The 13,596-nt window shown below is 46.7% G+C and overlaps 1 protein-coding gene across 1 annotated transcript; it reads left to right on the top strand.

Moving 5' to 3' along the window:
* The first annotated feature begins 202 nt into the window (after nt 1-202).
* Nucleotides 203-3,345, top strand: LOC125513112 (uncharacterized). The gene is made up of 3 exons (XM_048678155.2): nt 203-310; nt 870-2,789; nt 2,994-3,345. The coding sequence occupies exon 2, from the start codon at nt 882-884 to the stop codon at nt 2,787-2,789; it is 1,908 nt and encodes a 635-aa protein (XP_048534112.1). The 5' UTR covers nt 203-310; nt 870-881; the 3' UTR covers nt 2,994-3,345.
* The last annotated feature ends 10,251 nt before the right edge of the window (nt 3,346-13,596 follow it).

Here is a 13,596-nt window from a genome sequence, read left to right as displayed (position 1 = left end):
TGCTTGCTTTGGCATCTCCCCTTAAGCTTGTGGGTAGCTGACGAAAGGAGATATGCTAACCCATGTCTTTCCCCTTTGCTCTTACATTTTGCACAAGAAACGTATAATACAGGCACGTGGAATGCTTCTTTACTCCTCTGCTCCTTTGGCCTTGTGTACAAGAAAGGAACATATATATATATATAGAGAGAGAGAGAGTGAGATGATGGGCTATAGCTAGCTCTCTGTATATCAGAGCTTAAGGTATACCACAATGAGATAGACAAATCTTGCGGCATATCGCTGTCTCAAAGAGCCAATTCATTCCGAGGTATGCGAAAATATTTTTGATCAGTTCTCTATCTATGTTCAATGACTGTGTTCCTAGTTTGTAAATAAAATATCTTGGACTAGTATATCTACTTATGTGCAATATAGCTGTACTCTTGCATCGATCATTCTTCTCGCTTTGTTCTTCTAGTTTTGGGAATAGAGTACGAACAGTAGCATGTAGTACTAATTCCCGCAGATGAACAAAATTTGAGACTTTTTCGTTACACCCCACTTATGTGAATAGATACGATAATACAATAATATATTATATATCCTAGCTGTTATAATTAATCTGATTAGATAAACATGTTCTTGCAGAATTTTAGCCACATGTAAATTAAGCAAGTCTTAGGCTCATGTGAATTGATATGTCTCTATATTTTTTAATGTGGGCTGCATGCATGTGTACACTTTAAAAGTAGCAAAAGAGGGAACTGTAACACATATCATGGCAGGTTATTGTTTATTTGCAAAGGTTAACTTATTATTACTACTACTACTAGCACATACTCCTACACAAAAGCCACACTGATATATGTATTTTATTACAATACTAGGTAGGGGAATCAATGACACAGGAAAACCACTTGGCAATGAAAAGCTCGGGGCACCTGTTCAATGAGTGGGAGATCCGGCTATTGGTGCTTCTTAGCTTCACAATGCAGCTTTTTCTTTTCTTTGTTGGTGGCCTCCGGCGGCGTATCACTAACAGCGCCCTCAGATTTTCAATCTGGCTAGCTTATGTGGGAGCAGACATGGTAGCTGTTTATGTCCTAGGCCTCATCTCTCGCGTGCACCTGGATGCCACCACGGAAAATCATCATCACCTGGCTTTTCTTTGGGCACCCTTCCTCCTCATACATCTCGGCGGACAAGATACCGTCACTGCTTTCGCCATTGAGGACATCAGCCTCTGGCTGAGGCACTTGTTGAACCTTGTTGTCCAAGTCTCCCTCACCCTGTACATCTTTTGGAAATCGACCAATGGTCTGAATATACAGGAGCTTCTTCTTCCAACCATCCTCCTGTTTGTTTCGGGAATGATCAAGTATGGGGAGAGGACATGGGCTTTGTGTTGTGGCAGCCTCATAAACATCGCAGAGTTCCCTATCCCACAATATCTGACAGATTTAGACAAGATCCATGTGGGTTCTACTTCTTCCTATTCTGGCCTTGTTTCCAAGGCTTTGTTTTCCATAAAAGAGGTCCGTTGGATTTTTTCTAGTTACAGTCCTTTGGGAACAGATCTCAGCATGAATTCAGATCTACTACTTCCAGACTATGCAGGCAAGTTATTTGAGACCATGGAGATTGAACTCGGGCTGATGTTCGACGACATCTATACCAAGGCGCAGGTGCTTCGAACATGGGGTGGCATCATACTTCGGTGTCTCTCAGATATTTCCTTCTTAGCTGCTTTTGTGCTCTTCTCTGTAAGAAACAAGGAGAGATACAATACCGTTGACACTGCAATCACCTATGTACTGTTTATCGGCGGTTTCTCTCTGGAGTTTTTTGCGGTATTTACCGCCATGGTGTCACCATGGATTTGGGCATGGCTAAAGACGCGGCACTGCAGCTTCCTTTCCTCCATCAGCATTAGCTGGCAGAGGAAAAGGGTGCTGTGGTCAAAATCCATGGGTCAGTACAGCCTGTTGAACTACCTGGGACAGTGCGACCAGCAGTCAAGTAAAGTGATGGCGGTGGTCAGAAGATTGGTGAATGCAGTATGCGGGCGAAAGCAGAAGCTCTGGGTCAGTAAGCTGTTGGACACCAAGTTCGTGGGGGTCGACGAGAAGGTCATGAGATGCATTGTGGAGAGGATTAAGCAGTATCAGTCTACAGATGAATCAAGCATGCTCCCACAATGGCCAAATCTTGCTCCACTGCTTCAAAGGTCACTGCGGGTTCCCGAGGCGGATTTTCATTTCCCCGTTCTCGTCCTCCATATATACACGGAGGTAATGCTGAGCAGGTATGCTCCCACCGCTACTGTGGACGGTGGTTTGGACCGCGTGTGCCGGACGATATCCAACTACATGGTTTACCTTTGTGCCACGCACCATGAAATGCTGTCGGTCCAAAACAGTTCCAACCAAAGTGACCTAGCATACATCCTTCACAGATTGTTTAGCGTGGGGACTAATACTGACATCACTAACATCATGCCTAAGGCGGTTGGGTTCTTGATCGATTGCCGTTTTCCGGTGCCCCCGAAGGTGTGTACAGAAGCACATCTGTTGGAAATCCGAGATGCATGGGTAGGGTTCCTCCTCCATGCCGCCAGCAAGTCACGGCCGGAGATGCATGCGGCGCAGCTGGCCAGAGGAGGGGAGTTCCTCACCTTCGTTTGGCTGCTCATGGCCCACTGCAATCTCGGGAACTCTAGGGGCTGCCCAATCGGGTTGCTACCTATAAGTGGTGATGTTCAGTGGCGCTGTGTCTTCCATATTCGCCCTCCACCACAATCCTCATAGGTAGGTAACACATAATAACTATACACATTTTTCCACACGCTTGCTGACACCTATGAATCTCTTGGTATGTATAGACTTGAAGCTAGCGAGGCAAGATATTATACATACATATATATGCTAGATATATCCATGTCGATCAGTTCTAGTAGATACGATGATGTATAGAATTTGTTGTCTAAAGTGAATTCTTCTGTTCCCTTTCAGGTGCTGCACAGGCCTTTGTACGGGTTTCGACCACAGCACGCCTTTGCGTTCTCATCGATCGGCATAAGTCGGGATTCATCCTCATTGCGCTTGTGCGCTGCTCAAATAATGTGCTTCCACCCGTAGTTCTTCTTTTCCTATCCTTGTCTCTTTTAACTTGCAATGTAATTCAGAGCATCACTGTTTATTTATTCTATTTGTTCATAGCCGTTAATCCATCTGATGGTATCCTGCTGTCCACCTGTGGAACCATGGCTGTGTCATGTGCAGTGCAGTGGTAAACTCAGGCAAGTGGCTTGAATATCATGTGACGCATCCTAGAATACATGAGCTCTGTTATTAATAACAGGGTTTAGCCTAAGAATGTGCAACATATATACATTTCCTCTTGCTATTTGCACAAGAATTGCCACTGCTCACTAGAGATGCATTCATTTAGCGGAATTTGAAGAACATACTGTAACAAGTTGTTAAGAAGATGCAGAAGTGAAACAACTGAGGATGAGATATTGTACGGCCGCGCCCGTCGGTACACACCAATTTTTAGATGCAGCGTTTGATCTTTGGTCGTTGGAAAATCAAATGCCCGAGGAAATAATGTATGGCATCATTAAGGCATGATCTTTTGTTGCGGGTAAATTAAGGAAGGTTTAAACATGAAGTATATCGATTGAGTCTTCACTGTACATTGGGCCGTAAGGACAACACTGTACAGCCAAATGCGAAAAGAGCAAAATGGTCGCCCCCACATGTTCTGAGTGTTTCTTTTTTCTTTTTGAGGGTGGTAATGTTCTGAATTTGTCTACTCCTGAAGTAAATTTTGAAATGCATGGAACATGCTGAATTTTTGTCGCGCTGAAAACAGAGCATGTACCTGAAAAACAGAGCAAACAGAGCTGCTTGCAGGTTCAGAACGTACAGACTTGTTTGCAGGTTCAGAACACATACAGAGGATGTCCTGCTAAAAAAGTTGAAAAAAAAATGGGACCTGGGAGTCGGAACCCAGCTCCACCCTCCGCCGACGGCCCACGGTGGCGCCAGAGCTCGGCCGCGACGAGCAGGTCCTAGCTCGCGGCATGCCGACGACACCATGCGCTCGGCCGCAGAAGCACGGAGCCGGGCGGCCAAAGAAGCTAGCGTTTCTGACTTCGGCTGGAAGTACGAAGCTAGCTGGAGCACGCACGTCGACATAGGTGACTTGGGCGGCTCGTTTGCGCCCACGGCGGCGCCGTAATCTTGGCCGTTTCTTTTTTTTTCTTTCTAATAAGAACACCCAAAGGGCATCTTAGATCTGATTATCATCGAGGAAAACAAAGACCAGTGAAATGGATAGACAACTGAACGTAGAACGACCAGTAAATAAAAAAATTACATTAAAAAGCATACTGGTCTTCTTTCCCTGATTGTACGCCGTCCGCCGGATATTAAAAATAGCACTGAACCAACAACAAAGAAAAGCGACACCTGTAAACACCCTCGCCATACAAGGCTTTGAAGACTGGAATAGCCACTCGCCACTTGAGACGAGATCTAAAAGTCATTGAAGCTGCATCAGCTGGAGCATCACTGTAACGCCCCAAGACCGGAGCTTCAGATGCCTTCCAGGGTTTCCGGATTTCGTCGTGTGATTTGTTTTGGTTCGTTGCATTTCATCCTTGCATCTTGTGCATTGCATCATGTCATCTTGCAACCCATTTTAAAACTCAACTAAATAAATTGCATGGATCTTCGGTCCATTTAAATCGAGGGATTTCACATGGTGATTCTCTTTACAACTTATCCTCTCGATATTTAGAGAGCTATAGTAATTATTCCAATTATGTGGAATTACCTTAACACACTTGCAAAAATCCCAATGCCTTTTATTATTTCAACTCTTGGCCTCTAACTTTGCCACTTGTCCTTTCATCATTTTCCGGAGCTCCACCTAATTTCTCAACATTTTTGGGCACTTCGAAAAACCTATCCTAGTTCAAACCTTTTGAATTAAATTCAAAGGAATTTGAATTTAATCTTTCAACTTGACCTTTTTCTATTTTCCCGGACCGTGCACATTTTTTTGAGTCCGTGAAAATTATCCCCGTGCCCAAATTCTTCCTCTAACCTTCTCTTCTCTCTTTTCCTTTCTCCTATTTTTTTGTCTTTGTTTTTGTTAAGAGTAGAATCAAGAGAGGGAGAGAAGGGAGCCCAGCAGGCCATTTGGGCCCAGCTGCATCTAACCTAGCCGGCTCCAAGGCCCACTCCCCCGGCCCACCTAACCCTCTAACCTAGCCCGATCCCCTCACATCTCCCCTCACTCCCTCGTTCGTCCACCGCCGCCAGGGAGAAGCCCCGCACATCGATCTCTCCCTCGTCTCGCTCCTCCCTCGATCCCTCTCCTCCTCTGTTTCCTACCGCCGCCGCGCACACACACACACCCGCATAGCACCCCGCAGCCAGCGCCAGGAGCTCGCCTCTCCTTCGCCATGGCCTCACAGCCCGATCCCCATGGCGCCATGGTCGCCGCCAAGCTCTGCGTGCCAAGCCCTGCCCGACCTCCTCCTACGCCGTCGCCTTGCCATGGAGCAGCTTCGCTCGGGCCCCTTCTGCATCGTGCCCATGCCGCCGCGCCAAGTTCCCGCCGATGCCGCTGCAAGTCCCGTGGTCGTCGCCCTTGCATCGCGCCTCAAGCCATCGCCGCCTCCTACTGTGTTCTTCTCTCACCGGAGCCGCATCAAGTCACAGCGCTGTCCTGCTTCCTCGTCCTCGCCGTCGCTTCCCTACACCTCTAGGCGCCGCCCCCGCAGCCCTCTCCATCGAGCAGGATCAGGAGCGCCATGAGGACGCCCGCCTCGACCGCGCCTGGGCTGCGTTCTCGCCCTTGCTGCTTACCCAGGGACCAAGCGGTCCGATGCCGGCCTCGCCAAGGCCCAGCTTCGCCAGCTCCTCCGGCCCAGCTCCCGCTGACCTCCTCGAGTTCACGACCTAGGACCTGAGACCCGTTGCCTTCGCTGCTAATTTTCCATGGACGTCAAGTACCAGTACCACAACCCTGGATGGCTGCGAGTCGTGTACCTCTACAGCTAGTGCGCTTTGCGTCAAGTCCGACTACAACGTGAACAAACTACCGTCTCCGAAGAACCGTACGTGCCCGAACCGTCAAGCACCTTCTCCGAGGATTTTGCCAAGTACCATGACATGACGATCCTCGAACGCGTCAAGTACCACTACCGTCAAGTACCTCTTCGCAAGACCAAGTTCCTCTATGACATGTGTACGACTACCGCCGCCGTGATTTTTGACAAGACGTCGTGAGCCTCTACTTCCACTACGACCCGTGTACCACTACTTCCTTCGACGAACTCGAACCGCTCCGAGTATGCACCCCTTCGAAGGTATAACCGCCGAGACGATGACTCGTGGACCGAATGCATATGTTGTATGAAATGCTCGTGTTTGCTCCGTGTCGGAGTTGTTCGGTGCACGTTGCCCCTCTTTCTCCTTGCCACCGACATGTGGGAACTCGGTAATTGGGAGCACCCCATCATCCTTGCATGACACGCTCCCATCACTTCCTTTTGCACCGGTATCCCCGTGGGCTACCGGAGAACCGATATGTTGTCGAGGCATCATTTTCGGATTCGTCGTCGTGGCACCCTTTTCCTTTCCACCACGATGTCAAATGCTTCATAATAATGCTCTTGTCAAGTTTTAATAAAAATTGCACAAACTTGTTCATGTCATCTGCATCATGATAACAACTATTAAAATATTTAAATTGTTATTGCATTAAATTACTAAGGCATATGGGGATTTACCAGATTTGTTGTTTGTTATATCCGGCCCCATTTAAATTGTTTAAATGGTATAGTTTTGTTATGTTTCACCTCTTGCCATGTTAACCAACATTTAATATTGTTGAGTACTTAAACGGGAGAGAACTAAATATTGATGTGGTGTTTTGTCAATATGCATCCCGATGCATATTGAGCTCCACTTAATTTGTAGGATTGCTTGTGCACTTTGCCATGACATGTATCATTAAACCGGACATGCATCATACTTGTTTGTGCATCATGCCATGATTTTGTGGTGGTTGTTTACTATGTTGTTTGCTTCTTTCCGGTGTTGCTTCTTCGGGTTGGTTCCGTTAACGTCGAGTTTGTGAGGACCCGTTCGACTACGTCCGTTTGTCTTCTTCATGGACCCGTTCTTCTTCCTTGCGGGATTTCAGGCAAGATGATCATACCCTTGAAATCACTACTATCTTTGCTATGCTAGTTTGCTCGCTCTCGCTATGCCAATGCTACGATGCCTACCATTTGCTTGTCAGCCTCCCAAATTGCCATGTTAAACCTCTAACCCACCTTGTCCTAGCAAACCGTTGATTGGCTATGTTACCGCTTCGCTCAGCCCCTCTTATAGCGTTGTTAGTTGCAGGTGAAGATTGAAGTTGTTTCTTGTTGGAACATGGAGATGTTGTTCCTTGTGGGAACATGTTTACTTGTTGGGATATCACAATATATCTTATTTAATTAATGCATCTATATACTTGGTAAAGGGTGGAAGGCTCGGCCTTATGCCTGGTGTTTTGTTCCACTCCTGCCGCCCTAGTTTCCGTCATATCGGTGTTATGTTCCCGGATTTTGCGTCCCTTACGCGGTTGGGCTATAATGGGAACCCCTTGACAGTTCACCTTAAGTAAAGCTTTTCCAGCAATGCCCAACATTGGTTTTACCATTTGCCACCTAGCCTTTTTTCCCTTGGGAGTCGCGCATCCCGAGGGTCATCTTATTTTAACCCCCCCGGGCCAGTGCTTGTCTAAGCGTTGGTCCAAACTAGAGCCCCTTGCAGCGCCACCTCGGGAAAACTCGAGGGCTGGTTTTAGTTGTACGGATTGCTTATCCGGTGTTGCCCTGAGAACGAGATATGTGCAGCTCCTATCAGGATGTCGGCACATCGGGCGGTGTTGCTGGTTTAGTTTTACCCTGTCGAAATGTCTTGTTGTACCGGGATACCGAGTCTGATCGGAACGTCTCGGGTGGAGGTCTATTCCTTCGTTGACCGTGAGAGCTTGTGATGGGCTAAGTTGGGACACCCCTGCAGGGATTCGAACTTTCGAAAGCCGTGCCCGCGGTTATGGGCAGATGGGAATTTGTTAACGTCCGGTTGTAGAAAACCTGAACTTGACCTTAATTAAAATGAATCAACAGCGTGTGTAACCGTGATGGTCTCTTTCCGGCGGAGTCCGGGAAGTGAACACGGTTGTTGGAGTTATGCTTGCCGTAGGTAGTCCAGGATCACTTCTTGATCATACTTTTATCGACCGTGCTTTGCCTTCTCTTCTCGCTCTCATTTGCGTATGTTAGCCACCATATATGCTAGTCGCTTGCTGCAGCTCCACCTCATACCTTTTACCTTACCCATAAGCTTAAATAGTCTTGATCGCGAGGGTGCGAGATTGCTGAGTCCCTGTGGCTCACAGATACTTCCAAAACCAGTTTGCAGGTGCCGTTGAGACCGTGCAGATGACGCAACCAAGCTCAGGAGGAGCTCGTTGAAGATCTTGTCCTTTATGTTGTTTCGTTCTAGTTGATCAGTAGTGGGGCCCAGTTGGGGTCGATCGGGGACCTTTGTCGCATTTGGGGTTCTTCTTTATTTTGGTTCCGTAGTCGGACCATGAGTGTATTTGGTTGATGTAATGTTTATTCGTGTAATTGTGTGAAGTGGCGAGTGTAAGCCAACTATGTAATCTCTTTCCCTTATTATATTACATGGGTTGTGTGAAGATTACCTCACTTGCGACATATGCCTTCAATGCGATTATGCCTCTAAGTCGTGCCTCGACACGTGGGAGATATAGTCGCATCGAGGGTGTTACAAGTTGGTAATCAGAGCCTTCCCCGACCTTAGGAGCCCCATTGCTTGATCGTTATTAGTGGCCGAGTTGTGTCTAGAAATTTTTTTTGAGTCAATTAGGAATTATATATCGGAGAGCTTAGGAATTCTTTTTACTTCCCAGTCTCCTCATCGCTCTGGTAAGGCATCCTGACGTAGAGTTTTGTCTCTTCTCTTCTCAAATTTCACTAAAAAATTTTTAGGATCACGCGGGTATCTTGGAATCGTTCCGATGGTTTTATGATGAGAACATTGTCTTGGTGCCTCCTGTCAGGGGTTTTGTGGAAGTGTCCCGGGGAGTTGAGCTCTGAGGTGTTGTCGTCATAATTTTATCGTTGCAGTTCTGGAATACCTGAGTTTAGTACGCCGACATCGAAAATCTCTTTTATGCAGTTCGTTGGTGAGATAACCTCGACGCCACCCAGTACTGGGGCGGGAGTTCGGGAGTATCGCCATAACTTGTATAACGGATGCTTTCGAAGGTTGAGGTAGATGATTTCTGAAGGTTTCTTGGTTATGTGTTGAAGGATGGATACAGCTGGATGTAGGATTTGCTAGTTTGGGTGAGATATTATGCTTCCCCTGTATCCCCAACACCTGATTGCATAACCGGAAAGGTTCGGGAGTTTCATAGGTGGGAATTCAAGTAGCTCTTAGGATATCTTTCTGACAGATGTATGATATGAAATTGGGGTTCGACGTCTAGTGGTCCGCCTATTCACGGTCGGTTTTACAGTGGTCTCGTTGTGTCTTAAAGAGTCCTTGGCTATGCCGACTCGAGGACGCTTCGTATGTCATGTGCACTGCCTTGTACATGATGGTGCTGTACGATCGAGCCCGTGTAGGCCCCACCACGAAAACTTCGGACGAAATCTCTATCATATGTTTGTTCCGGCTTATTCTGCAAGCCAATCCTTTGTTTTGTTTTGAGTTGTGGTATTCGAGTTGCTTCAATGTCAAGTGTTGATTCCATACCTTCCCCAAATGGTGTTCTCATACTCCTATGCGAATACTAATCCTCCTTGTTAATCAAGATTGTTTTTGTCAATCCTTTTAACCGGCGTGTTTCTCTTCAAGTGGATCCAATTTTGTCAACATTCACAAGATCAAGTATCAGTTCTTCTCAACGTTGTTTGTGTCATCCATCTCCAAGTTGCCTTTGTTTTTCCCGCCCTCTGAAAGAACATGCGGTGCCCCCATGTTTGGTTTTGGAAATTGATGACAATCTCTATGGACTAATGGTTGCCTTGAGTTATATTTGAAGGTTTTGTCCATAGGCTTTTCTTGGAGTACATGTGTTGGTTTCAAGAAAAGTTTGTGTCGACCAAGGTGCTATTCAAGGAATTATCCAAAGATTGGTCATTTGAGAGTTGAGCTTATTGCAAGCATGTCTTGAAGAAGAAGATTGTGTGATCATTCATGTTTACCTTCAAGACATCATCCAAATGAAGAGAGCTGGAAAGATTCAAGGTTGATCAAGACTAAGTCAAGAGTGAATCAAGTTGATCAACTCACAAAGCATAGAAGATGTACCGAGAGGGATCAAGTGATCCCATGGTTTGGTAAGCATTGTCCATTGTGCTTTGTGTACTAACCCATGGTCTATGTGAGAGTTCTACGTGGGGTTAGGTACATGTTCATGGGCTTGTGTCAAGAGGAAGATATCTCTCAACCCATGGAGAGGATGACATCAAGTGGTGATCGTCATCAAGATTGCCGTGTGCGAGTTCAAGTGGAGCATCACGAAGAGATCAAATGCTTGAAGCTTGCCGTCCTTTGTGGTGACAATGGACTTGTGAAGATGTGCGGAAGAGTGGCTCACCCATAGTGGAGTATGGGGGAGCAATCAACTAGTCTTCATCAAGTCAACCCAATCAAGAAAGGTGGTCCAACTTGAGGGAGTCAAGATCGTCATCATCTAGCTCAAGTGGACCATGTGCAAGGCAAAGGTTTGCCCTTGATAGGTTTTCTATTTTACCGGTCTCATGATGGTAGTTGGGAGACCGGGTTATAGGATCGATTGCCGTACTATCAAGGGGGGCTCTCGATGAGTAGCTTGATCGTATCGTTCGTAGAGAGCTCAAACCATTGCATCCTTGCATCATCTTTCTTGGTTCTTGTTTGGTTCTCTTTGTGAGTCTTAGAGCTTATGGTCATCTTGATGACAAGCTTGAGTTCATCGAAAACGGAGTTCGCATGCTTCTTCTATGATGTTTTCGATGTTGGAGGTTTTGCCGGTTCTTCTCGGTTGGAGGTTTCTCTCCTCTATTTTGTTGGCATACCTCCCCTGCCTCTTCTTACTATAACCAGTCGCTGTTTTGATGCTACTCGTCGTCTTGTTTCCAACAAGCTTGAGTTTGCTCAATTCGGAGCTCATATGCAGAAGTTATGGCAGTTCTAATTTTCTTGGGTGTGGTTTTTGTCAGGGTCCCAGCGGTAGTACCGTGGTACCCAGCGGTAGTACCGCTGAGGAGTCACAAGCGGCAGTACCGCTCCGCAGCGGTAGTACTGCGGGTCACAGCGGCAGTACCGCTCCTCGGAGCGGCAGTACCGCTTGATGGTCTCAGCAGTAGTACCGTTGCGGCTCCGTGCTCCTACCGCCTCGACTCGAGTGCGCTTTTTCTCGTGTCGGGTTTTGCGGCACTTGCTGCTGTAGTAGTGGCGGTAGTACCGCTTATTAGCGGTAGTACCGCCCTGCCTCCACAGTAGTACCGCTCTGGGTCCCAGCCCCAGCCCCTTTTCTTCTGGCGCGGCAGTACCGCTGAGGGGGAGCGGTAGTACCGCTTATGAGCGGTAGTACCGCCCTGCCTCCGCGGTAGTACCGCTCTCTGCGGGGCTGAGTGGGGGATAACGGTTGGATTTTCCCCCTCCTATAAAAAGGGGGTCTTCTTCCCATTGAACCTTATCCTTTGAGCTCGTGTTCTTCCCCCATTGTTGACCTTCTTCGAGCTTGCTAACTCTCAATCCCTCCATGGATTCTTGCTAGTTTTTGAGGGAAAAGAGAGAGGAGATCTAGATCCACATTTCCACCAATCACTTCCTCCTCTATGTGAGGGGAACCCCTTGGATCTAGATCTTGGAGTTCTTGGTGTTCTCTTTCTTGTTCTTCCTCTCATTTTCCTCCCTAGCATTAGTTGCTTCGGTGGGTTTTGAGAGAGAAGGACTTGGGCACTCCGTGTGCCCTTGCCATTGCATTTGGTGCATCGGTTTGAGTTCTCCACGTGATACGTGGAAGTTACAAGTTGAGAAGCTTATTACTCTTGGGTGCTTGGTACCCTTGAGCTTGTTCCTCTTGGGTGCTTGGGCGCCCTAGACGGTTGTTGGTGTTCGGAGTTCAATCATTGTGGTGTAAAGCTCCGGGCAAGCGTCGGGGTCTCCAATTAGGTTGTGGACATCGCCCCGAGCAATTTGACGGATACCGGTGACCGCCCCCAAGGGTTGCCAAAGTGTACGGGTTCGGTGACCGCCCCCAAGGTTTGCCATTTGTACGGGTTCGATGACCGCCCTCAAGGGTCCCTTAGTGGAATCACGGCATCTTGCATTGTGCGAGGGCGTGAGGAGATTACGGTGGCCCTAGTGGCTTCTTGGGGAGCATTGTGCCTCCACACCGCTCCAAACGGAGATTAGCATCCGCAAGGGTGTGAACTTCGGGATACATCGTCGTCTCCTCGTGCCTCGGTTATCTCTTACCCGAGCCCTTTACTTATGCACTTTACTTTGTGATAGCCATATTGTTTCTTGTCATATATCTTGCTATCACATAGTTGCTTATCTTTCTTAGCATAAGTTGTTGGTGCACATAGGTGAGCCTAGTTGTTTTAGGTTTTGTGCTTGGCAAATTAACCGCTAGGTTTATTCCGCATTTGTTCAAGCCTAAACCGTAATTATTTTAAAACGCCTATTCACCCCCCCCTCTAGGCGACATCCTCGATCTTTCACCCTCCCTCCCTTGTTTTCTTCAAGGACTCAGACTTCTTATTCAACTATCCATTTTATCGATGGAAGTCTCTCCATTCTTATCCGGTGTTTCTTATGAAGATTTTAACGAAGTTTCTAGTTCATCATTATTCATTATCTTTCTTCTCGGGTAGTTTTAAGTCAAGTTGTGTTGATTATATCCTTTCCTCTTTTCAATACCTTCTCATACCGGTGCTCCTCGTATTCATTCATTTCTCGCTATTCAATTGTTCCGGAGTGCTCAAGATATCTCGAAGATTCGTGTTTCCACTCTGCTTTCGTTCCAGCTATTTCGAGGATGTTATCTCATTCAAGCCATTTAATCCAACCGGTGTAATCTCTCCTCAAATCGTTCTACGGTGTTTCTTTTAAGTGGGCCCTAACCCACAGGTCTTTTTCCAGGATCTTACCTGACTCTTCTTATTATCCGGAGATATCCTTAAAGTTCTTGTCAAAGTTTGACGTAAGAATGATTTGTCTCCAGTCAAATGTTTTTCTCCTAGATCTTTCACAATTCTTTTCATCGTTGGCTCAACCTCTTCGTTTTGATTTTTCCGGAGTGTCTAAATAATTCATGGTGGTGTTTCTCGTTGGCATTCTCGGATTTTGAAGACCGAAGAAGATTTTTTCTCTCTCAATCGTGATCCTTTCTCTTCAAGATTCATGGTGCTAGCTTGATGACATCATCTCATAATTTATTTCGTTTGTGAACATTCTTTTCACCTATCCGGAGCAATTCAAGAGTCTTCTCAGTTTGATTATCCGGAGG

The sequence above is a fragment of the Triticum urartu genome, chromosome 6A (genome assembly GCF_056163025.1).
Source record: "Triticum urartu cultivar PI428250 chromosome 6A, HENAU_Tu73, whole genome shotgun sequence".
In the NCBI taxonomy this organism is placed as follows: domain Eukaryota; kingdom Viridiplantae; phylum Streptophyta; class Magnoliopsida; order Poales; family Poaceae; genus Triticum; species Triticum urartu.
The sequence above is the reverse complement of the archived record's forward strand: the minus strand, read 5'-3'. Positions and strand labels throughout refer to the sequence as shown.

Bases quoted from the DNA above. Each gene is read 5' to 3' on its own strand.
- LOC125513112 (XM_048678155.2), top strand. From the start codon at position 882: ATGACACAGGAAAACCACTTGGCAATGAAAAGCTCGGGGCACCTGTTC.